General features: G+C 32.5%; 1 protein-coding gene across 3 annotated transcripts in view; it reads right to left on the bottom strand.

Annotated features, from left to right (window-relative positions):
• LOC139481590 (oxysterol-binding protein-related protein 8-like) overlaps positions 1 to 25,758 on the bottom strand; it is a 52,164-nt gene that overhangs the window by 20,099 nt on the left and 6,307 nt on the right. For 2 of the 3 annotated variants that reach the window (XM_071265023.1, XM_071265024.1), the window contains exons 2-14: positions 25,134 to 25,204; positions 23,710 to 23,804; positions 19,382 to 19,420; positions 17,866 to 17,946; positions 16,415 to 16,603; positions 15,614 to 15,736; positions 15,028 to 15,112; positions 14,007 to 14,198; positions 7,433 to 7,581; positions 4,809 to 4,880; positions 2,695 to 2,807; positions 681 to 762; positions 11 to 109 (exon numbers count right to left, since the gene is read on the bottom strand). In XM_071265023.1, the coding sequence (XP_071121124.1) occupies positions 11 to 109; positions 681 to 762; positions 2,695 to 2,807; positions 4,809 to 4,880; positions 7,433 to 7,581; positions 14,007 to 14,198; positions 15,028 to 15,112; positions 15,614 to 15,736; positions 16,415 to 16,603; positions 17,866 to 17,946; positions 19,382 to 19,420; positions 23,710 to 23,804; positions 25,134 to 25,185 (1,371 nt within the window). In that variant the 5' untranslated portion in view covers positions 25,186 to 25,204. The remainder of the gene's footprint in view (positions 1 to 10; positions 110 to 680; positions 763 to 2,694; positions 2,808 to 4,808; positions 4,881 to 7,432; positions 7,582 to 14,006; positions 14,199 to 15,027; positions 15,113 to 15,613; positions 15,737 to 16,414; positions 16,604 to 17,865; positions 17,947 to 19,381; positions 19,421 to 23,709; positions 23,805 to 25,133; positions 25,205 to 25,758) is intronic. The other variant, XM_071265025.1, reaches the window with a different exon arrangement.

Below are 25,758 nucleotides of genomic sequence, written 5' to 3'. Positions count from 1 at the left end.
TGTAAATTACCTGTTCTGCTATATAGAAGGTTCTACTGTTTGTTTTGGGGTGATGCCAGTAACATCTGAAAGTCTCTCCTATTATGGGATTGTATGGTTTCTTCAGACCCTGTAAAGAAAAACTTTTTAAATTATATTTATCAAAATAGGTTGCATCTTCTATGCATATCTATTAGTTGCTAAATAAAATTGTCTTAAATTGGAGAACAATTTTTAACAAGTGTAAATGTACAAAAACTGATATATAATCTAAACAGCCAATGCTAAAGTCTTGTTTACAAGTTAAAGGCAATTTCATTAGTAATGTGTTCTGAAGAAAAAGTATAAAATTCATAGATTAATTAATTAACTCAGGGCTAGGATCCCACTCAAAATGTGCAAAATAAAAATAACTACTTATTGTTTGCAGTATACAGTTCAAATTATTTTCCTGTGTCTGATCTTAAATAAAATTGTACTTGTGGTGGGATACTGTTCATTTACATATTTAAACAAATACCTTTTTCTTAAAGTTCCAATCTGTTTTAGCATTATAATTGGCACATACCATTACCATTTTATCAGTAACAAAATATTTGACCTATCTTTTTTGTTACTGTACGTAGAATAGCAAATAATAGAACCTCTATAAATATGGTCACCTCCCATTTAAGAGTTCCAAACTATTTTGTCTTAGTTACCTTAGGTTTTTTGTAGAACCCTGACAGATACCACTTTGTTACCAACTTTATTCTTGTGAATGGGTCCTCCGTTGTCACAGCACTGAAATTGTAAACAGTTAGATTATGAATTCCTATGGTAAATAATAAAACAAGGCAACATGTGTAGAATGAAAAAAAAGCTTAATAAGGAAGCATACATACCTCAATTCTACAAAAAAAAAACATATACCCCCTCCCTCCCACCCCCCAAGAAAAACAAAACGAGGTTGTGTTGTCCCGAGTACATGGATGCCCCATCCCCACTATCATTTTCTATGTTCAATGGACCATGAAAATGGGATAAAATCTCTAATTTGGCATTAAAATTAGAAAGATCACATCATAGGTAACACGTTACTATATTTCAAGTTGATTGGACTTCAACTTCATCAAAAACTAACTTGACCAAAAACTTTAACCTGAAGCGGGACAGACAGATGGACAGACCAATGAACCGACAAACGAACGAACAGACGGACCAACGGACGGACAAACAGACGCACAGACCAGACAACATAAATGGAGCATAATAACATTGATACTTAGTAGTGTGAGGTTACAATAACCTTATTTAAAATGCACACATATACATGTTCCGGACCATATGAGTATTTGGACCATACGCGTATGGTCGGGGTAATTAACAGGTTTACTTTTAATACTTAACTCTTCATATAACCCTTCTAGCTGTCACATCATTAAAAGGACACTATAAAAGGCAATTTTATTATAGATCTATTGGAAATTAATAATAACAAGATTAAAACTAAAAAATAAGCAGCTTTACAGTTAATTTCATCACTAGTCAAAACTATAGTATTAAACACATTTTATTTTTTTTTAATTTTCATTAACAATATGTTATAACCAGTGAATGGCAAAATGTCGACTTGGAAAGATAACTTCCATAAATATCTTAATGATCTGTTACACACGAAGTCAACTGTTTTACTATAAACTGACATTAAAGTCGACAGGATAAAGAGTCTAATAATTTGCTTACTTTTGAAACTTTTTACAATTAGCATTAGCAGTGCAATATTCAGAATTTTGTTACTCATACGAGTTTTTGTTTTTTAAAAATGAATGATGTCACCGGCAAGGACACTAGTTGTCTGATAATATGATGTAATTTAGTCATAATACAAAATTAGAGATCTAGAGCTTTTTAAAAACACTGTAGTCACATCGGAATGACCCAGGACCCAAGAAAAGCTATGGTACCGTGTGGAAGTCATTGTCACCCTATGCATACATGCAAGAATACAATTAGTGATGAAAACTAACTTTGGCCTCAATATTTTATTTAATGTTTATGTAGCCTTTGAATTGTAACTAATAAATTTGCATTTAGCCAAGTATTTTTTTTTATAAAGTTTTCTACTGCATATTATTAAAAAAAAATTACCTATATGGTCCAAATACTCATATGGTCCAGCCCATTAATAACCAAACGAGTATATACTCATATGGTTTGACCATACGCGTACAGTCAGACCATACGAGTTTATGCATATGGTCCAAATACTCATAAAGTCCGGAACATATACACTGCTGTGTAAACAAGTGCTATCCAACTGCTATTTTTTTTAAATAAAATAAATTTTTAAAACATTTAATTGATTTTTGATTTTTGGTGTTTTAACACCACTTTTAAGCACTGATTTTGGACTATTTCCTGGCGGCCAATTAATATTGATGAAGCCAGAGTGCCCAGAGGAAACCACTGAACTTTAATGGAAAAACAGACAATCCTAGTCAATTAAGATTAGAGTCAAGTGCACTTGCACAAGCTGGGTTTGAACTCACAACCTCAGTGTTGACTGGCTGGTGATTACAGTTGTAACTACTTAGACCACTCGGCCACCCTGGCCCCTAACTTTCAACATAAATTTATGAATCACCTGTAGGAAACTTGCAATTGATAGCTATAGTTTAATTCAAAGGATGAAATTTAAATACAATACACTGAATTTCTACATAAACGACTTACTCTGACAATATATCTGCATGGTAGTGATAATCTGTTAACTTGTCCAGAAATGACCTTGGTTCAAGGATAAATGTTGGTAGAACAACTTTTGATAGGTCCATACCGGGTCGTACCTGAAAATGGAATATTTCAAAACATTTATATGATATCCTTTAAGTTAATTTATATTAAAATTAGTCTATTTTTGTAAAAGTATAACACAAAATTAACGTGACACAAGAAAATGAGGTCAAGGAACGCTGAACAGTTGGGGCAAATTTGGACATAATATTCAATTTTGATACTGTCTGAATTTTGACTGTGATCAAATTTTTGACATAATACAGATTTCTGACACAAAATAAATGGTCAAAGATCTTAAAAATCTATTGTGCAATACTATGCAATTGAAGATTTCTACTTGAAACTTTTCAAAAATTTATATGAACCCCAAAAAATTGTAACCCCCCCCTTGAAGTTATTACTCTCAAACTCAATCCCAGGCTTCCCTTTGGAATATGGTACCTTGTAATACAATTTAATTCATACACTGAAAAACAAGTTATTGTCTGGAAATTAGAAAAATGCTTGTTTTTGGCCCCTAATTCCTCAATGTTTGGGGCAATTACTCCCAACTCAATCTATGCCTTCTCTTTGTGATGTGGAACCTTGTGGTACAATTGCAGAGATATCAATAGACAACACACCTGTAATTGTCCCTAAACCAGAAAAAATATGCTTGTTTTTGGCCCCTAATTCCTCAACCCCCAAAAATGTTTGGAGTCGTATAAAAACTTAACACCAAGTAGTGAACTGCGAAAATTAGGTCAAGGTCAAATAAAACCTGGGGGACTGACACGTACATTTTAAATTATTTCCATACACCAAATATAATTGACCTATTGCATATAGTTTTAGAAAAAAGACCAAAACACAAAAACTTAACTTTGACCACTGAACCATGAAAATGAGATCAGGTCAGATGACAACACTGCAACTGCTGGTTGGACATCATTCCATGCACTAAATAAAGTAGACTTATTGCTTATAGTATTTGATGTATGAACTTAACCATGAAAACTTAACAGAGTACACTGATCCATGAAATAAGGTGGAGGACAGATAAAAAATATCTGGCGGGCATGAGGACCTTGCAATGAATGCACATTCTAATCGTATTTATCCTTTTACTCAAAATCAGAAAGAATTTTATACTACCAATTTTTTTATTCACGTAGTCACTGAACTATGAGAGAAAAATATAAGATGTCTTACACTTGTAGATGGTATACCATTTTAACAAACATATAATATATAACTGGTTGACCTTTATAACTGATCTCTTTTAATAGCTATTTTTGTTGAGCCTGCAACTTTTGTCACAAAAAGCTCGACATAGTGAAAATGATCTGGCTGAGGTGGCGTTTTAAATAATTTCATAAAAGCTTTAGATTTTAGAAGGTGGAAGACCTGGATGCTTCATTCTTTTTATATAGGTGCCTTATGATATGAAGTTTCCCTCTGTCATGTGTCCATTGTCCTTGACTTCATTTTCATAGTTCAGTGCATGTGACTACTTGAAAAACAAATTTGTAATATCAATTTCTTTCTCTTTATGAGCAAATCCTGAATACACCATTCAGTTGTGCACCCGATGGAGACTGAACATACAGATCAGATAACAGAGATCAGGTAATTTTGTGACATATACTATTAGAAAGGTATCAGATTCGACCTGAAAGTTGTTAATTATTGGTAATATAAATTATTTGGAAGAGCCATGGAATGGTGTAATTGTTAATCTACACCTATATAATTTATATATAAAATTGTCCTATATAATTTATATATAAAATTAAATTTTGCTGGCAGTACATTGACTGAGCATGCACAAAAATGTATAAGACATGGATCGATAACTACCTCAGAATTTAGATATTTTCTCAAAATTTGGCTTTTTCTATATTAAAAGATTTCATGGACAAATCAAGGGAATTCAAAACATTACATTTATACGTTATATCACAAATATTTCTGTCTTTGTATGATTTCAGAGGAGTTGTGGCTCAATAAAATTGGTCTCTGCCTTTAGTAGTATATTTGTTTACTCTCCATAGAATGTAACATTTATTCACCTGTTTCACAAGTGTCCAAATCAAGCTTTTGTTTTCTTCATCTACTTCTTCTGTTTGGCAGGCATCTCCTTGCTACAAATAGATGAATATATTTATTCTTTATAGGCTTGGCAATACTTCAAATCAAATAAGGCCTTTACCTGTCTGAGTCTCTTTAATTCAATAATTAGTAACCCTGTTACAAAATATTTAAGAAGGAGTACACTTAATCACGAACATTTTTGGATATTTTCCAGTTTACATTCCTGTTACCATGTGAAAAAATCCTATTGGGTTCATAGTTCACATTTTCAATCTTAGAGCCTTTCATAGAAGCAATTAGAAGACCCCAATGCAAAGTAGACATGGAAGCCTAACATATTGCATAGAACATTTCAAAGAAGCCATGACTTGTGGTTCCTTGCAAATGGTATGGCAATTTCAAATGTGAGAAAGGGAAAGAAAGGATATATAATAACTTAGCTAAAGAACATCAAGTCTTCACACTATAAGTCAATTTGTTTAAGGTGATAACCTAATTAAAAATGGACAGGTAAACACAAAACATTCAAAACATGAAAAAAATAATATCACTCCATTATGATCAAGTCTGGCTAAAGTTATATACTGTAATTCTGAATATTAGTGTTATCATGTTCTGATTAAATGAAACACTATTTACAAATATATTGAAACTTTACAATATGTACAATATTCAATTACAGACTCCAATTTTCTGAGCATGTATCTAATACCAACCTGACCCAGCTCTTCAGTAACATTTTCTACATAGGGTGTATCTAATACCAACCTGACCCAGTTCTTCAGTGACATTTTCTACATAGGGTGTATCTAATACCAACCTGACCCAGTTCTTCAGTGACATTTTCTACATAGGGTGTTTCTAATACCAACCTGACCCAGTTCTTCAGTGACATTTTCTACATAGGGTGTTTCTAATACCAACCTGACCCAGTTCTTCAGTGACATTTTCTACATAGGGTGTTTCTAATACCAACCTGACCCAGTTCTTCAGTGACATTTTCTACATAGGGTGTTTCTAATACCAACCTGACCCAGTTCTTCAGTGACATTTTCTACAACCTGACCCAGTTCTTTAGTGACATTTTCTACATAGGGTGTTTCTAATACCAACCTGACCCAGTTCTTCAGTGACATTTTCTACATAGGGTGTATCTAATACCAACCTCACCCAGTTCTTCAGTGACATTTTCTACATAGGGTGTTTCTAATACCAACCTGACCCAGTTCTTCAGTGACATTTTCTACATAGGGTGTATCTAATACCAACCTCACCCAGTTCTTCAGTGACATTTTCTACATAGGGTGTATCTAATACCAACCTGACCCAGTTCTTCAGTGACATTTTCTACATAGGGTGTTTCTAATACCAACCTGACCCAGTTCTTCAGTGACATTTTCTACATAGGGTGTTTCTAATACCAACCTGACCCAGTTCTTCAGTGACATTTTCTACAACCTGACCCAGTTCTTTAGTGACATTTTCTACATAGGGTGTCTCTAATACCAACCTGACCCAGTTCTTCAGTGACATTTTCTACATAGGGTGTATCTAATACCAACCTGACCCAGTTCTTCAGTGACATTTTCTACATAGGGTGTTTCTAATACCAACCTGACCCAGTTCTTCAGTGACATTTTCTACATAGGGTGTATCTAATACCAACCTGACCCAGTTCTTCAGTGACATTTTCTACATAGGGTGTATCTAATACCAACCTGACCCAGTTCTTCAGTGACATTTTCTACATAGGGTGTATCTAATACCAACCTGACCCAGTTCTTTAGTGACATTTTCTACATAGGGTGTCTCTAATACCAACCTGACCCAGTTCTTCAGTGACATTTTCTACATAGGGTGTCTCTAATACCAACCTGACCCAGTTCTTCAGTGACATTTTCTACATAGGGTGTCTCTAATACCAACCTGACCCAGTTCTTCAGTGACATTTTCTACATAGGGTGTCTCTAATACCAACCTGACCCAGTTCTTCTGTGACATTTTCTACATAGGGTGTCTCTAATACCAACCTGACCCAGTTCTTCAGTGACATTTTCTACATAGGGTGTATCTAATACCAACCTGACCCAGTTCTTCAGTGACATTTTCTACATAGGGTGTCTCTAATACCAACCTGACCCAGTTCTTCAGTGACATTTTCTACATAGGGTGTCTCTAATACCAACCTGACCCAGTTCTTTAGTGACATTTTCTACATAGGGTGTATCTAATACCAACCTGACCCAGTTCTTTAGTGACATTTTCTACATAGGGTGTTTCTAATACCAACCTGACCCAGTTCTTCAGTGACATTTTCTACATAGGGTGTATCTAATACCAACCTGACCCAGTTCTTCAGTGACATTTTCTACATAGGGTGTCTCTAATACCAACCTGACCCAGTTCTTCAGTGACATTTTCTACATAGGGTGTCTCTAATACCAACCTGACCCAGTTCTTTAGTGACATTTTCTACATAGGGTGTATCTAATACCAACCTGACCCAGTTCTTTAGTGACATTTTCTACATAGGGTGTCTCTAATACCAACCTGACCCAGTTCTTCAGTGACATTTTCTACATAGGGTGTATCTAATACCAACCTGACCCAGTTCTTCAGTGACATTTTCTACATAGGGTGTTTCTAATGGTTGTTGTTGGTTATTGATTGTCTTCTCTCCCTCTTCCTCCGACTCTGTCTCTGAATCCGTCTTCAAGTCTTCTCTATCTGTCTTCATGTCCTCATCAAGTCCTAGTCAAATTATCAATGCATGTTTTACCAATAGACTCAATGCACTATAGCTATTTATGATAATGGGGTGTAATACAAACATCAATTAATCTGTTCGTTAAGAACAGGGTTTAAACGGTATATTCCTCCATGAGAACTCTACTTAAGAGCAGATGAGGGTCTATATTAATAATAATAATTTTATTCTATCTATGAGTGTCTTGGCAAAGTTCATACATTTTTGTTAACCATTTCATGACAGCAAGAGTAAGAATTCCTACACATGCAAAATAGTTCATTAAGTATAGAAGAAATTTCCCATCTACACATTATAATAGTGCAATTTTTTTTTTAAATTATAAGTAATGAAGATGATATTTACAGTTAATTGATTTGTAAACTCCACCTTTTATTCACAAAATTAACATAAAATTCCTTTGTAAACATTCTTCAATTTTGAGTGATTCAGCTGAGTTATTACATCAATGAGTCCTTTCAAAATAACCTTTATTTCTATAATGTACTTAGCATCTAGCATCATGTCAATCGTGCATGGAAAATATGTCCTTATTTTCAGACAGAGCTACATTTTCAGACAAAGAAGCACCAAATTACAGTATGTTACTGTTCCCTTCATAAACCAGTATAATGACAGAACATGTACATTGACTTAAACAAGGAACTAAATAAGAAAGGTATTACAATGGTTCCCAATGACAGGATTTTAATAAGGACTTCTTTTTATGTATCCTTTGCCTTTCTTTTATGGTTTGGTAAAAATAAATGATCCATAATTTGAATAAATGATTCACTCAGACATTTATTACAGTACAAACTTTATGACCACTGATTTTAAAGAAGACATTAAATATATTTTTTAAAAGAGTCAAGATAATCTAGATCTTGACAAAACAATAAAAAAGAAAATCAATATGCATAACTTATAATAATGGCTGTTAGTAAGAATAAATAGTATTGAAAAAAAGATTCAGTAATCAAATCCAATTTGGTGACCAATTGTTGATATGACTTCTTGAAGAATATTAGGGCATAATTTTTAGAAAACAATTCACCTAGTCTAAATTTCTTTAAATATAAAAGGCATAAAAATTCAGAATTTAAAGCATTTATTTGATCATCTTCAACAACAAATCATGTTACCGGTATGTGGCATTTATCAAGATTATGCCTCCCAGGTCTTAGTAAAATGATACTTTCTTAATTAAAAATGTGATTTTAACCAAGAAATCATGCAACCTTTTTCATGTTACAGCTGCAATATTTGATTGTGTACATCATGCATGAAAGTTAAGTTTTCTTGTTTGGTTGTTAAACTGTAAATTATTTATCAGATAATGTACAATAGAAAGGTTAAAGTAAACTATAACTATTTATTTTGGAATAAAAAGAATTATATTCCTTGTCAAATAAACTAAAAATATAAGGATTATTTAAACAATAAGCAATGTTTTAAAGAAAAATACTCAAATATTCATGCACCGCGTACTGCATGCACGTTAGAGGCCATATTCAATATCAGTCTGGTAGTGTAAAAGTAAAACAAACACAGTTCATGGTGTATTTTTACATATGAAGTCTTCGAAATTAATTTAACTCTTCCATATGTTATTGTGTCTGATTCAGGCCACGAGAGATAAATAGAAAGAAGTAAAATAACAAAAATACTGAACTGACCCAAGGAAAAATTCAAAACAGAAAGTCCCTTAACAAATGGTAAAATTAAAGGCTACAGCATATCAAATGAATCGAAACAACTGTCATGTTCCTGACTTGGTACGGGCATTCATTAATTAAACTTCCCTTCCTACCCTCCCAAATATATTTTAATGAAAAAGCCCTAACAGAACTCAAGTGGAAGCCTTATCAATTATGTATTGAACTACTTCATGTTATTTTATCTGCCAAAAGAAACATATTAAAGACAAGTTTGTGATAAAAAAACTAATGGCATTTTTTTTTATACAAAATGTTATTCTGTCTGATAAACACCAAATCTCATTCTAAATTAAATCTTTTATATATATATATGATATATATGCATTCCTTTGCTACAGACAACAAAACAAAATGTAAAATTACTTATAATGCATACTGTGGATTCATTTTATTAAATTTGATTTTCATATCAACTCTACATACAAGCAAAAAAAAAATATGAAATTCGTTTAAACATTTAATTTTAGGTTCAACTGTATATGACCACGAACAGCACGAAATTTGTATACAACAAATAATAATGTATTTACAGTAAATATAGTATTGTGCTAGCATAAATCTATCATCCAATAATTGTACTTTATTGTGTAATACTCAACTGAATTAACTGTATACTTTTTGTTTAGGGTTTTTGTTTGACAGGAATTGATTGTGTGTCAGTGTATATATATATCAGTGTTGGACAATGTGATAGACAAGATGCAAAAAAGCTGCAAGGTCAAGGTCTCACTAAGTGAATGATAAAGATATTTTTTACCTATTTCATTTATCATATACCGTGGAAATATTTTTGAACCCATATTTCATCAATTTTTTATACCTGATACAGTGATAATAGTTTTAATTTTTCAATGATCAGAACAATCTGAAGAATCACGTTTTTAACTCAATTTTCATTTTTTTTTTTTAAATCTTCTTAAATTTTAAACAAGTTCAAATGAGGTCAACGTTTTTTGAAACTACAAAATGGCTTTTTTACTTTTCAAAATTAAATTTGGCAAAATATGTAACCAGGTGCTCCACAGGGCGCAGCTTTATATGACCTCAGAGGTTGAACCCTGAACAGTTGGGGCAAGTATGGACATGTTACATTCAAGCTTGATACAGCTCTGAATTTGGATTGTGATAAAATTTTTGACATAATATGGGTTTCTCACACAAAACAAATGTCAAAATCTTACAAATCTATTGCACAATATTGTGTAATTAAAGATTTCTTCTTAAAACTTTTCAAAAATTTGAAATTTGAGAAATTTGGAAAAAATAATTGAAAACTACTACCGCCCCCTCTTTTTTTTGTTGCAATTAGTCCAAAACCTGACATTCCTTTACACATAATGTACAAGTAGTGTAAGGGAGGACACTCAGGTTACTCCGAACATACCCAACATTGTAAGTTAAATGTTTTTGAATTACCTCCTTTACACTGCTTTTAAATTGTCTAAGTTGTCCATTGGCCAGAAAAACCTAGTTTCTCCATTTTTTTTTTTGCCCCTCATTCCAGAACATTTTGAGCCATAACCCCCAAAGTCAATACTAACTATCCCTTCATGGTATGGAAACTTGTAGTATAATTTCAGAGAGATTCATACACTTACACACAAGTTATTGTTTGAAAACTACTAAAATTAACAAGAGTGCACACACTGAAATGTCTCGCCTTCTTTACTAATCATTGATATTATGTTGATAGTCCTAGGTATAAAGCTTGATTACAACGGTCACATAAAGTTAGCATTAACCAAGATAACTAAACAAAGACCAATGAACCATGAAAATGAGGTCAAGGTCAGATGAACCATGGCAGGCAGACATGTACAGCTAACAAAGCTTCCATACAACAAATATAGTTGACCTATTACTTATAGTTTAAGAAAAATAGACCAAAACACAAAAACTTAACACTGTGCAATGAACCGTGCAATTGAGGTCATGGTCAAATAAAACCTGCGGGACTGACATATACATCATAATATATTTCCATACACCAAATATAGTTGACCATTGGCATATAATATTAGATAAAAAGACCAAAACTTAACAAGAGTGCACACACTGAAATGTCTGGCCTTCTTTACTAATCATTGATATTATGTTGATAGTTCTAAGTATAAAGCTTTATTACAACTGTCACATAAACGTTACATTAACCAAGATAACTAAACAAAGACCAATGAACCATGAAAATGAGGTCAAGGTCAGATGAACCATGTCAGGCTGACATGTACAGCTAACAATGCTTCCATAAAACAAATACAGTTGACCTAATACTTATAGTTTAAGAAAAATAGACCAAAACACAAAAACTTAAGACTGAGCAATGAACCGTGAAAATGAGGTCACGGTCAAATAAAACCTGCGCGACTAATATATAAATCATAAAATATTTCCATACACTTAAATATAGTTGACCTATGGCATATAGTATCAGATAAAAAGACCAAAACTAAAAAAACTTAACTTTGACCACTGAACCATAAAAATGAGGTCAAGGTCAGATGACATCTGTCCGCTATACATGTTCACCTTACAATTATTCCATACAACAAATATAGTAGACCTATTGCATAAAGTATGAGAAAAACAGACCAAAACACAAAAACTTAACTATAACCACTGAACCATGAAAATGAGGTCAAGGTCAGATGACACCTGCCAGTTGGACATGTACACCTTACAGTCCTTCCATACACCGAATATACTAGCCCTATTGCTTATAGTATCTGAGATATGGACTTGACCACCAAAACTTAACCTTGTTCACTGATCCATGAAATGAGGTCGAGGTCAAGTGAAAACTGTCTGACGGGCATGAGGACCTTGCAAGGTACGCACATACCAAATATAGTTATCCTATTACTTATAATAAGAGAGAATTCAACATTAAAAAAAATCTGAACTTTATTTTCAAGTGGTCAATGAACCATGAAAATGAGGTCAAGGACATTGGACATGTGACTGACGGAAACTTCGTAACATGAGGCATCTATATACAAAGTATGAAGCATCCAGGTCTTCCATCTTCTAAAATATAAAGCTTGTAAGAAGTGAGCTAACACCGCCGCCGCCGCCGCCGCCGGATCACTATCCCTATGTCGAGCTTTCTGCAACAAAAGTTGCAGGCTCGACAAAAATGCTCATTTTGGGTTTTAGGCCCCCATTTTGGCCCCCCTAATTCCTAAACTATTGGGACCATAACCCCCAAAATCAATACTTAATAAGTTAATATCCCTTCATGGTATGGAAACTTGTGGTATAATTTCAGAGTGATTCATACACTACAACACAAGTTATTGTTTGAAAACTACAAAAATGCTTATTTTGGGCCCCCTTTTTGGCCCCTATTTCCAAAACTGTTGGGACCATAACCCCCAAAATCATTCCCAACCTTCCTCTAGTGGTATTGAACCTTCTGGTAAAAATTTATAAAGAACCATTCACTAAAACTAAAGTTTTGTCCGGAAACTAAATGTGTCTTCGGACGACAACAACATGATAGCATTATACGACACAAAAACTTGATATATATATATATGACCATTAATTTTCATAAGCCGTCAAAAAGAATTGTATCAAGAAAAATAAAATTTCCTATTAAATTAATCATAATTTTCAGTCCTTATAAAAATCATATAAAATATCCAAAACCTTCCAAAAATTCCTTTCATATAAGGAGGAAACTTCTTTACCAAGAGCAGAAATTTACATAAACTGAAAGAAGGGAATCATCATGCTAACTAGCCTGTTCTGAATAATTCATTCTGAATAACTTAAGTTAGTAAGAAATATTTAGTGTGATCACATGCCATACCAGGCAGGCAAACTAAAAATCATGCAGAGGCAAAGAATGTACACCTCTGCCATTCAACAACATAATATTGATAAAGATTAAAATGAATCCATGTTTATGTGAGAAATACCCAATAGCATGATCAAAAGAAAATATCTGAAAGCCTGGCAAGATTGATGGCCCATTACAGGAATTTGAATAAGCCAGAGGAAAAAGGAATTATCATTTTAAATGAACTCACCAAAAACAGATTCTAAAGATGAAAAATTCACAAACTTTATCATGTGACAATAGATTTTGTCTTTCATTCTTTTCTTAATCTTTTATTCAATAAAACTTTGGAGTTATATTTCATTTATCCTTTTTAATTTTGTGTTAAACTAGTGATTCTTACATCTAAACCACCTCTACTAACTAGATTTCCCAGCCTTTCATGATTGATGATTTTAACAATGTACAGTCTTTAATCTTACAATGTATTTTTTTATCAGCATAAACACACAAAATCAATACTGCATACATGTTTACACAGGTCCTAACATTAAACTAGCATTGAGGTTTCCATGCTAAAATACTGACCATATGATAACAAAAATTCCAGAAAGTAAAAAAAAATTACAACACCATTTTTTGGATGACACAGAATTTCTTTTAGTGTCAGGATATAATTAGTATACTCTGAACAGTGTGTACTGGAACATATGCATGACTTCTTAGACTGGTTAATTACAGCAATTTGAATTTGTTATTTTTTACAATTTTCAACATCACATAGATACAACTCAGAGCATAGTTGTAATACATTATTTCAGCTATATAGGAACTGTAAAATATTCCGTAAATCTGTAAAAGTGTATGATAATCTTTAATTAATATCATTAGTCCTAAAATTTATAAAAAACACCCTTATCATCTATACCTTGGTCCTCAAAATGTTTTTCACAATCACTTTCATTTAGATTCTCGCTGAGCTGTTGGTTACTGTCAAAGTTTAAATCAGCATCAGGCTGACTGTCTTGTGATGTATCAAGGTCAACGTCTTTTTTCATTGACCTCATTAACAGATTTGTACATTTCAATGATAGTTCCAGTGCATCCATCCAGCATTTACCTAAAATTAAACAAGAATATATGCATTGCTGTCATAAGCATATCCAACTTGTAGAGGCGAGATAAAAAATAATATAGGCAGAGGCTGAAGGATGCCTCCCGGTGCTGGAGTTTCTTGCTGCATAAAAGACCTTTTGGTGACCTTCTGCTGTTGTCTGTTCTATTGTCTGGTTGTTGTCTCTTTGACATGTTCCCCATTTCCATGCTCAATTTTAGAGGTAATTAAATAGAAACAGTTATCTCCCCTTACACAAGGCTCAACAAGATTGCACTCGCTGAAATGTCTCGCCTTCCATACTAACCATTGATATAATGTTGATAGTCCTTAATATGAGCTTTACTACAACTATCACATAAACTTATCATGATCAAAAGAGTCTATTTCAAGGTCAGATAAACCAATTGAGAAATACATGTACACCTTACAAACATTCAATTTCAATACACTAAATATATTTCACCTATTGTTATATTTTGTAAGAAACAGACTTAACCAAGAAAACTAAACATTTACCAATGAACCATGAAAATGAGATCAAGGTCAGATGAACCATGCCAGGTAGACATGTACACCTTTTATACAATCATTCAATACACTTAATATAGTTGACTTTTTGCTTATATTTCTAAGAAACAGACAATCGAGAAATCTAAACATTGACCAATGAACCATGAAAATGAAAACATATGCATATCAATTTTACAATGAATAGGATTGTAGTTTTTACTATACCACATAAACCTTTAAAAATAAACTCAGACAAAGCCCAATGCATCACAAATAAATATAACACAAAGATTGTACTATAGCACCAATTGTTAACCTTTACCTGCTGCTTCAGACAAAGCCCTACATATCAAGTAGGAATATGGCAGTGGTTGAACTATTGCACCTATTGTCTCCCCTTTTGGTCCCTGAAAATAAACAAATAATGATGATAATCGGAAAATGCATATTTTACAGGAAGAATTTGTAATACTAAGTTTACATCTAATTATGTTTTTATAAAGTGCTGTAGCACATTAAAATCATAAAAGGAAATGTTATAAACAAAATTCTTAGCTCTCTATGTAGTTGTTTCGATAATACTTTTAGTCATAATAGAAAATATTTAAAGTAAACCACAGATAAGAAATTTATATGACAATCATTTGAATGACTTATACTCTGTAGTTTTGTCTCCAATCATATTTAAAATGTTGTGTTATAATAACTTGTATATCGCGAAAACATATAAAGCGAAATCAAGAAGAGGCAAATGCGAAATCGGAAAGAACAAATATTTTGCCTTTTGAACTTCCCCTTTTCGACTTCGCCTTTTTGACTTCACGATTTCGTATTTTGGCCCTAAAGAATATGAAGGGCGAAAACCCGAAATAGTCTTGACAGGCCACTATAGTTTTATAACACTGCACCTTAGTAGCCCAAATCGATTGATCCAGAGGATGAAATAATTTAAAACAGAATCCATCTTTCTTTGACGGCCTCTCTATCAGTCTACACGTATTCAGCAGTACAGTACCAACCCAGTGACTACTCTGAAATAGAATAAGAAAACTACAGTGGATTCATTTATTTTCGTGGATATCAATTTTTATGGATTGATGAAAACTTCCATTTTCGTGGATATTTGATTTCATGGGTTTGTCGATCTCTGTATACAAAGCCCATTGGAAATATGCTAATTCGTTGAACATTTGAATTTGTGGCACCAATAGCCATGAAAATTGGTATCCAACTAACAATAATGAATCCACAGTATATAAAAGTCATTTAAATAATACATTCACATAATAAAGATACCTCACTTTGCAAGTACAAATGACACTTCTAAACTATATTTTTGTTGAAATTTTCAGATTTGTTACATCTCTTATAGGCTATTGACTGTATTTTGTCTGAAGAGGACATACATTTTGAGGCCAGAAATTGCCCTCACTGTAAGCAGGTAAGAGTCAAGTGAAACATTACTTTTTATTGAATAGCCCAAATGCCATGCATGGGATATTATATAATCTGAGGGGAATATACAATTTAAAGGTTCTATTATGCTAATTATTTAAGAGTGTATAGTGACCAATAGTTGTTAGATTTTATATCATTTGATCTTTGGTGGTATGTTGTCTTATTGGAAATCACACCAACGTCCTGAAAAAGTTCCTTCCACCCCTCTTTTATTGCTCAACTATAAAATAATCTTTCATGTCTTTCCTTACCTTTTGTTTTTCACTTTTGTACAAGACAAGCAGACCTGGTTTAATCACACACCATAATTTGGTCCAACCTTTTAATGTCCCCCTGACTTTAAGCCAATCAGCCAACACAATGACAGAAGCATCTTTTAATGTACTCAGCAATTCTTTGGTCGCTTGTTTCTTTTGGTTCCTATAGTATTTCTTTTGCACCTTTATAAATAGCATAGTAGGACACATAAAATGATATATATTTTATTACATTTGCACAGTTAACAAAAATGATAAGTATTAGTTTAGAAATATTCATGTAGATTTTATCATTGCAAAATTTGAGACAGAATTTGTTGCTGTGGGACATATTTGTATTTCTTTCATTATTTTGTACAAAAATAATAAGCCAGATCGTTTTCTATTTTGAGCTGTTTAACATTTGTCATTTCAAGGTCTTCTACAGATATGATCTTTGCTTATTGTTGGAGGGTGTACAGTGACCTATAGCTGTTAATTTCTGTGTCATTTGGTCTCTTGTTAAGGACTGTCTAATTGGCACTCATATCACATCTTCTTTTTAATATTAGCAAAAATAGATGCTAAGAATTTTGGCAACATTATTTGTATGCATGATATTGACAAACAGATCATTCAACATTACTACTGTAGATTCATTATTATTTGTTGGATACCAATTTTCGTGGGTTTTGTGGGTAGAGTTGAATCACAAATTCAAATGTTCACCGAATAACATATTTTCAATAGGATTTGTACATGTATTATAACAGAGATTGACAAAACCACGAAATAAAATATCCACGAAAATGCAAGTTTTCAGCAATCCACAAAAATTGATACCCACGAAAATAAATGAATCCACTGTATGAGAGAATGTGATTTACCTACAAATGAAACAATATTTAACCAATAGAAGAAAGAATAAGGATGTATACAATTAATATTGTTCAGGTAAATTTTTGATATTTCTTTATACTGTAAATCAACTAATTTTTGTGAGCGATTTATTTTCGCCAGTAGAAAAATATCACTTATATGAATCCACATGATTTGTAAAACTTGGATTTTCCTTTCTTGACTACATGTACATCAAATAAACTTGAGAATCGGGAAAATTAAATTGCCACGTAATAGGCTAGAAAGGGCTAAATGCAAAATAAAGTATCCGCGAAAATAAGTTGCTTTACAGTATTTGATTCTTTAAATCTATTCTACATAAATATTGTTGTGCGCTATAAATTCACTTCTAATTTTGTGTCTTTTAAGACAGTTAGTGTCTCTTGTAGATTATTTATTTTTCTTAGTATAAATTTTTAGAAGATTGAGGAAAAATTGTATTTTCGTTGAAACTTGACTGTGAGGTTTTTGCAAAGTTTGTATCTAATCCTGCAGGTATTTTGTACCTCGCTGAAAATAAAAAATTAGTACTCCATGAATAATGAGTCTACATTCATGTAATCTACCTTCAAAGATTCTTTCTTTAACAATTTAGATGAGCTGTTACCAGTTTTATCTTGGGACCCCTGAGACAACTTGGACTCTGACTGAAATAAAAAAGCTAAATTAGAAAAAAAACCTGAAAAGTCTTTGAAGACTTATCTACTTAATTTGTAACACGATAAAAACAAACCTGATATTTTAGACTTTTATTCATAAGTGTTACTGTCAATTCAAAAATTATTGCCAGGTTTTTACCATTGCAAATAATGCGATTGGATGGGTATCGCAAAAATAAGAGCTTGCATTTCTATAACTGAAACATAGATCTGTATGCAGTTTTTAGTCGAAATCAGGATAGTTAAACTAGCCTTATTGTCCATTCTTGAAAAATTGCAATAATAATTGTACACAATAATTTCTGAATTTACAGTAATACATTTGTTGTACATGTTATACATGTAATGAAACTTGTTTCAGGTATAAATTTTTAATTTAAGGGCCTGTACCTTCGTCTAAAGGGCAGATTGTTAAGCCAAAACGATGTGTATGGCAAGATTCAAAACTTATAAATTATATTTTTGAGTTCGAGTTTAAATGATCAAGTGACAAGTAATGCATAATTTGTGCATTCTATGATGCAATGATAAAAAACAATACATGTGAGAGGAGATATACAATGTAGCTATTTGAATTAGCATTTAACATGTTTATCTAATGGAAATCAAATTTATAAAACATTTTTCTTTTTCAATTTCAGTTTCAAATCTAGCCAACAGATTTCTACAGGCCATGGGGATGAAAATATCATAGAACTGTTGGATCAGCTCTCATAGTACCAGCTATCTTCTGATGAACTACCCAGTTTTTACCAGGCAATAGCAATGGGAGCAATGGCAGAGATAATAGATGACATTTTACATTGCTAAAAAAAGACATTATGACATTCTTTCAAATCTTGATGAAGCTACATGAATTCAGTCAAATATCAATTCCTACTGTTGGAGAGCATTTTCAATTTATATAAAGAAATTAACACTGAATTCTGATCAGAACTTGACTATTTTACATTTATATTGTGTGCGGCTATCAAATAAATGTAACTAAACTTGAAACTGGCAGTTGTTTTGAATATGTACCTAGTGGTGGTGCTTTACAATAAAAGTTAACAGTAGAATATATATTATTTTTTATATTAACAAATTTGTATGTGAAATTATGAACATTACCCCATTCATATTAAAAGGTCCGCATCTGCGTCACCCGTTTTCACACACTTTTTGGCATATCATGTCATGTCATGTCATGACATGATTTCCCATTGTCAGAGGTTGGCAAGTATGTTTTTAAATCAAAAGCAAAAAGTTGTTATAAATCAAAATAATCTAAAATGGATTAATGTTACATATATATACCATATATAAAACAGGTGAATGGTATAATTTAAATGAGCACAAAACAAACAAACAGAAAAGTAGAAAATAACATATGCAACTCCAAAGTAACGCCACGCCAATCAATGGTAAGCAAAAAAAATAATACTTTTAAACATTCCTGTATAGAACTCCAAGTAAAGAAAATCTGAAAATAAAAATGTTCTGCCTACGAATGCTGATCTCAGTGTAAAAGTATAATGGTGACTGTATGAATTAATTCATTCATCAGTAAAATACAAAATATTTTTTTCAATTCAATTAAACTTTTTTCTTCAGATGCTTTTTCTTGATCTCAAAGATTAGCTTCTATCCAAGTTTTATAACAATTCACAATGGATAATGCATTTATCATGTCAATATAATTTATATGAGACTGTCTGTAAATGTAGACTGCAAAAAGCCAAGTACCTCGATCAGTAAAGTACTGAAATATGAAGTATCTTTAATCATATATAACTTAATGAGGAATGTGTCCATGGGCTACAGATGATGCCCCTGCTAGCATGTAACATTATAAAGGGACATAACTCAAGAACTGTAAGAGTGAAGCTACTAAAATTTGTGCTTGATCTGAGTTTTGTGGTAATAAGCATTGTGTATATGTTTCATAACATTTGGTTGAGGCAAACTAAAGTTAGAGAAAGGAAACAAAAATCCAGTAATTTTTCCTTTTGTAAAGGAACATAACCCTAGAACGACAGAAATGACACCACTAAAGGAGTAGGTTCGGTCCTAAAATAGCCTCCCTTTTTAGCTTAAATTTCAAATTAGGAGTTATTGACCAATATCACAATGAATCAGAGCTTAGTGACTTGATCGGAAATAAGCCCTTTTGTTGAAAATTCACGTTCCTGTGTTTAACCTATGACGTCACAAATTGTACTTATTTTGATTTCCACGAAAATGTCAATAATCAAAGAGCTGAAAGCTCTGAAGAAAAATGACGCCACTGTCTCTAATATTGGGATAGTTTTTATGCAAGTCTTGATTTTCACATACCTTAATTAGTTTAACAATGCAACATGTCTCGTAAGCATATAATTGATACTTGTATATGTGTGTGTGTGAAGTGAAGGTGACAACTGGCTGTTTTTTTAAGATAAATGAATAGGTCAAGACTACCTGAATTTGTACAAATAAATACCGTAGAAAGGCTTGTATATTTCTCACTGGTACATAGTCTGAATCCGGGTCCGTTCGCGCCCCATTCACGTTTGCGCCCACTCATGTTCGCCCCCTTTCACTTTCACACCCTACATGTTCGCACCCAATCTTAATTGGTTTTGTGTTTAATAACTCTGTAAGCAAGTGTTTTCTTATAAGTATAATTGTTGTCATTGTCTCAAAATAAAGTGTTGAATAAATCTTAATCATGTTTTGGATAGGGTATTGTTAAAAATAATAATAATCCTTTCTAAATAAAGTGGTATTTTGTCAACGTTTTATTTTGTGTTGAATAACTCTTAATCATGTTTTGGTTAATGTATTGCTATAACTTTGTTTCATTGACTTGTTTCAAAATGAAGTGAGATTCTGACTAGGTTTTTTCTGTGTGTTGAATAAATTTTATCATGTTTTGGTTATAATAGTGGATTGCTATATTTTGGTTCCTATATTTTATTGCTTTGTTGTTTCAGATCAAAGGGACCAAGCTGTTAAAAACAATTATCTTTTGTGTTTTTCCTTTAAAATCTTCAATGTTTTACTCATACCAAGCTATAAATACATTCAGTATTTACACCAAAGCAATTTAAAACAACAATCATGATTTTCCAATTATTCAACTTGAATTTGAATTAAAATTGGGCGCGAATGAGTAGAGTGCGAACAGACCTTGGGTGCGAACGTGTAGGGTGCGAAAGTGTATTGGGCGCGAACAGACCTGATACCACAGTCTGAACCCCCTTCTCCCACAAAATATTAAGTAAATAATCTTTTTGTTACTGTTATCAAAGGTCTAATGAAACTCAGGTAATTTCAAACATTTGTCAAAGAATTCTAGTCAAACCAGCACCTGGTTAAATTGGCACCTGGACAAATCAGCACCTGGTTAAATCGACACCTGATATAGTCAATTCGTCACCCATGTTAAATATATATTTTTAACAGTATTTTAAGCAAAAAGAGTAAAAATAAGAAAGGGGTTGCCAGAATTTTTTCAGTATTTAAGCAAAAAGAGTTTTAAAATACTAACTTTCACATTTTTGGGTGTTCATGTACATTTTGTATATATATTTATTTTTCTCAACTAAATGACTTTTTTGGTGTATTTTTAATGTAATATATATGAGTAGTCCAAATAATTATTACGTCTGGCAAGGCTTTTTTAATTTTATTCTGGGACACCTTCCTATGACCGCAAGGCTATGTTAATTATTTTCTGGGACGCCTTCCTACGAACGTCGTAGGAAGGTGTCCCAGAAAAAAAATAAAATATCCTTGCCAGACATCATAATTATTTGGACTAATACATGAGATATTGGATATTTTTATGCATTATTTTAACCAGTTGAGCATTTTACGGGATTTTTGGTTTAATGCTGTTTAAACTTTACTGAAAAAAACCCACCTTAAATTTGCTAATTATTTGGCATGAAAGTTTGATTTATTGAAAGGGACTCATAGTTTTCCATTTTATTTTAATAATTGTCTAATTGTTAGAACAACAGTTGGGTAAGGGCTTCGTTGTTTACCTTTATACACAACAACATATTCACTTTGGTTTCCTTGTTTACCTAAATACAAAACAACATATTCACTATGTACTTGGTAACAGTTATTAATTAATTGAATAGAAAATATTATAACAAATATTATTGGATGCCAAATTGACTTCAAATAGGTGCCGATTTGACTAGATGCCAATTTAACCAGGTGCCGACTTGACTTGTACGTTTCAATTCCTCTGCGATCGTTTGCGGTATTTTCTTGAGAAAACCTATTTTCCATCATCAAAGAGAAGAAGAAACTGCTTGAAAATGATTCTGGAACGCTTCATGATTGTAAAAATAAGTTTAATTCACTCAAATAACAATTTTGAAACTTGCGATGTTTAAACAGGAAGTTTCAAAAGCACGTGTAAAAGAAGAAAATAACCGGTGAGAGTGGAAATCCGTACATGACAGATATCACTATAGTACGACTTTGAAAGTAAAACAGTTCCATCCTTTTGTAAAACAGTCTTTAATATACCTATCACATTAATGTTTGAAGGGTCTTAAGCTTATTCAAACCATATAAGTCGGTATGAAACACCAAAACGGAATGAACAATAACCGATTACGTTTTGTAGTTTACAAATTCTAAACTGGTTCCCGTCAAACTACAACACTTTGTTCGAGTGTAGTGGAATACAAGCAGAAACCAGTTAGTTTGTATATAGTAAATATGAAACCGAGTGTAAACTGGTTCCTGGCTGATAACTACACAATGATCATGCATAATGATAACACAAGCAGATTCCAGTTTGTATGGAAAATAGTAAATACGAAACCAAGCGCGGTAGGCAGAGAAATGTAATGAAGTTCAGGTCGGCAGTTATGGAACAATGACTGCGTCATTTTCCAAAAATTGGTAAATTTCCATCGATTAATAGTCAGGAAACAGAGCGCATACGTTGACATCAAAAGAACTTTTAAAACAATGTTTGTAAAGACATTTTAAATGTCTAACTTGAATATTAAGTTTGTTGATGCCTGCGCTCCATGTTTCCTGGTCCTAAATTAATGTGGTTGAAATTCAACCCATTTTGTCAAATTTTGCCAAAATCTCTTATCTAGACCTATTTGGATGTAAAAATTAAAGTTTTAGAATAAAACTTGGGACAGAAATAGTTCTGTTTACCTTTTTCACATGTCTTAAAGTCGAAACATTTTTCATATTGTTACATTGAACTTTATAATAGGGGTCAAATATGGCCCTTACTGAAATTACTCTTTCCAACTTGATCTGTGTATTCTGGTAATAAGCATTGTATATAAGTGTCAAATTACCTTATAGCGGGTTAGTTTCGCAGGGTAGAACAAAATCACCTAAATAATTTCCGCCAAATAAAAGTGTACACACAAACGTAGTGATAAAAGTTTTGAATCCGCCAATATAATATCCATCAAAATATTCCGTATAATTTATTCAGTAAATATCGTGAAATTTTCACCTGCGAAAATAACCCGCTATACAGTATTTTGTTGAGGCAAACAAAAGTTAGAGAACAGAAACGAAAATTTCATGTATGATATACATTATCATACTGCTCAACCACTGAGGCAATTCTTCAATATTGAAGATAAATAATGTTATACTTTCTATGTCACAAGACAATGGTGAAAAAGGGAACTACATGTAACTCCATACTAATTACGTACTGACACTATTTTTTATCCTGCTAAGAGAAATGATTAAGTGGACTTATTACTATTTATAACATACACTTACACTAGCTCTTGTTCTGGTAGGAGAAAATACAGGTGAGGATATCGACTGTGGTATACCGACAGTTGACTCTAGGGAATGGTTGTCTTCACCGGTGCCTGAAAACAAAATGTGTTTATTTTAACCCCTTTCAAGTTATTATTTTAACCCCTTTCAAGTTATCATAAAGAGATAATAATACATAAGAGAACATGTAATTCACCAAGAGGTTATTAAAATAATTTGAATATCCTCATTTCTCCCCTTTATCATGCATTTTAAATTTACCATTAAATCAGATTGAGAACTGAATACCGTATAGCGGGTTATTTTGGCAAGATGTAAATTTTTGCTTGTTTTCGTGGATATAAGAAAATCGCAAAAATAATTTCCACCAATTCAAAAGTGTACATGCAAAGGTATTAATATTAGTTTTGAATTTGCCAAAATAAGAACTGCCAAAATATTTCGTATACCTTATTCAATAACAAGAGGCTATCAGAGCGACAGCAAACCGGATTTATTAATATTTATTCGTGTCCTGACATTTTTCAATATCACAAGAACCATATTGGATGCACGGTTTAAGTGAAATTCATCAATATCAAACTTGACATCCATTTTGTCATCAGTAACAACATATTAAAATATGAAAAGCTTTGGTTGCTTGGTTAATGAGTAAATGCAACAACATAACTGGTAACACAATTTTTCAATCTTTCAAGAACCATAACTCCTGAATAGAAAAAGTGAAAATCTCCCATTATTAAACTTGACCTTAATTTTGTCATCAGTAACAACATATTTGAACAAAGGTTCCTGGTTTGATTCACGTGCTAGGATGAAAATTCACTATAAATAAATATGTTTAAATTAATGCACAGACAGTACTGGAAACGCCATTTTTCAATCTTTCAAGAATCATAACTCCAGAATTGTAAAAGTCAAAATCGACATTATTGAACTTGACCTCTGTTTTGTTGTCAGTAACAACATGTTAAATCTTAAAAGATTTGGATGAACGGTTCATGAGTTACTGCATGGACAGGACTGACTATGCCATTTTTCAATCTTTCAAGAACCATAACTCCAGAACCGTAAAAGTCAAAATCGTCATTATTGAACTTGACTTCTATTTTGTTGTCAGTAACAACATATTAAAATTTTAAAAGCTTTCGCTGAACGGTTCATGAGTACGGACAACATTTGGCTGCCGCCAATCCGACTGCCCCACCGGCTGCCTGTCATACTTACCCAAATCAATAACCAATATTTTTGTCACAAAAATCCAGTTAAAAATCTCGGAACTGACTGTGTAAGAGAGGGGCTACTCCAGCCATGCTTCAGTGCTTCCCTATATAATCAGCCAACAAAAATGCACCAGACAAACCCACCCCCATCCCCATCCCCACCCCCTAAATCTGCATTAGCTTTTAAAGACAACTTACCATTTACAGAATTTTTGCCACCCGCGTCACCAGTGCTACCATGACGAGGCATACTTTGTGGTCTTCATTCACTGAAATATAAATGAATCTAATTTAGTTAATAGATTGTCTCAAATAATTAAAAATCCCAGTTATGTCATACATACATGTATATAGATCATTAAAAATGTAATAACTAAAAGGGGGAAGTCCGTAAACACTATTAAAACTTAAAGCTATCATATCAACCCCTAGAAAATAACTGTCATATTCCTAACTTGGTATAGACATTTTATCATAACTATCGTAAGTGTTTCCTTCCTGGCTACAATTAATAAAAAATAATTTTAAATCCAAACATTTATTAGTATTTATTTTCCTTCAGCTTATTTCCTATTTATTTGTGTGTACATGCCACAAAAAAAACATCATGTAAATTTATTTTACCACTACAACCCTACATAAAATGACAAAGTGCGAAATCTTAAATCAACCATCTAATGTCTATATTGATTTTATAAACTATAAATTTGTAATCCATTGTGAACATGGTGTACAAAGCTGGGAATAACTGTTTAATCATGATAATTACATAATGCATAATTTATCATTTACACCTTATCAAAATGAGAGTTCTATCTGTACA

Source organism: Mytilus edulis, chromosome 7 (genome assembly GCF_963676685.1).
Source record: "Mytilus edulis chromosome 7, xbMytEdul2.2, whole genome shotgun sequence".
In the NCBI taxonomy this organism is placed as follows: domain Eukaryota; kingdom Metazoa; phylum Mollusca; class Bivalvia; order Mytilida; family Mytilidae; genus Mytilus; species Mytilus edulis.
This window is presented reverse-complemented; position numbering and strand designations above follow the sequence as displayed.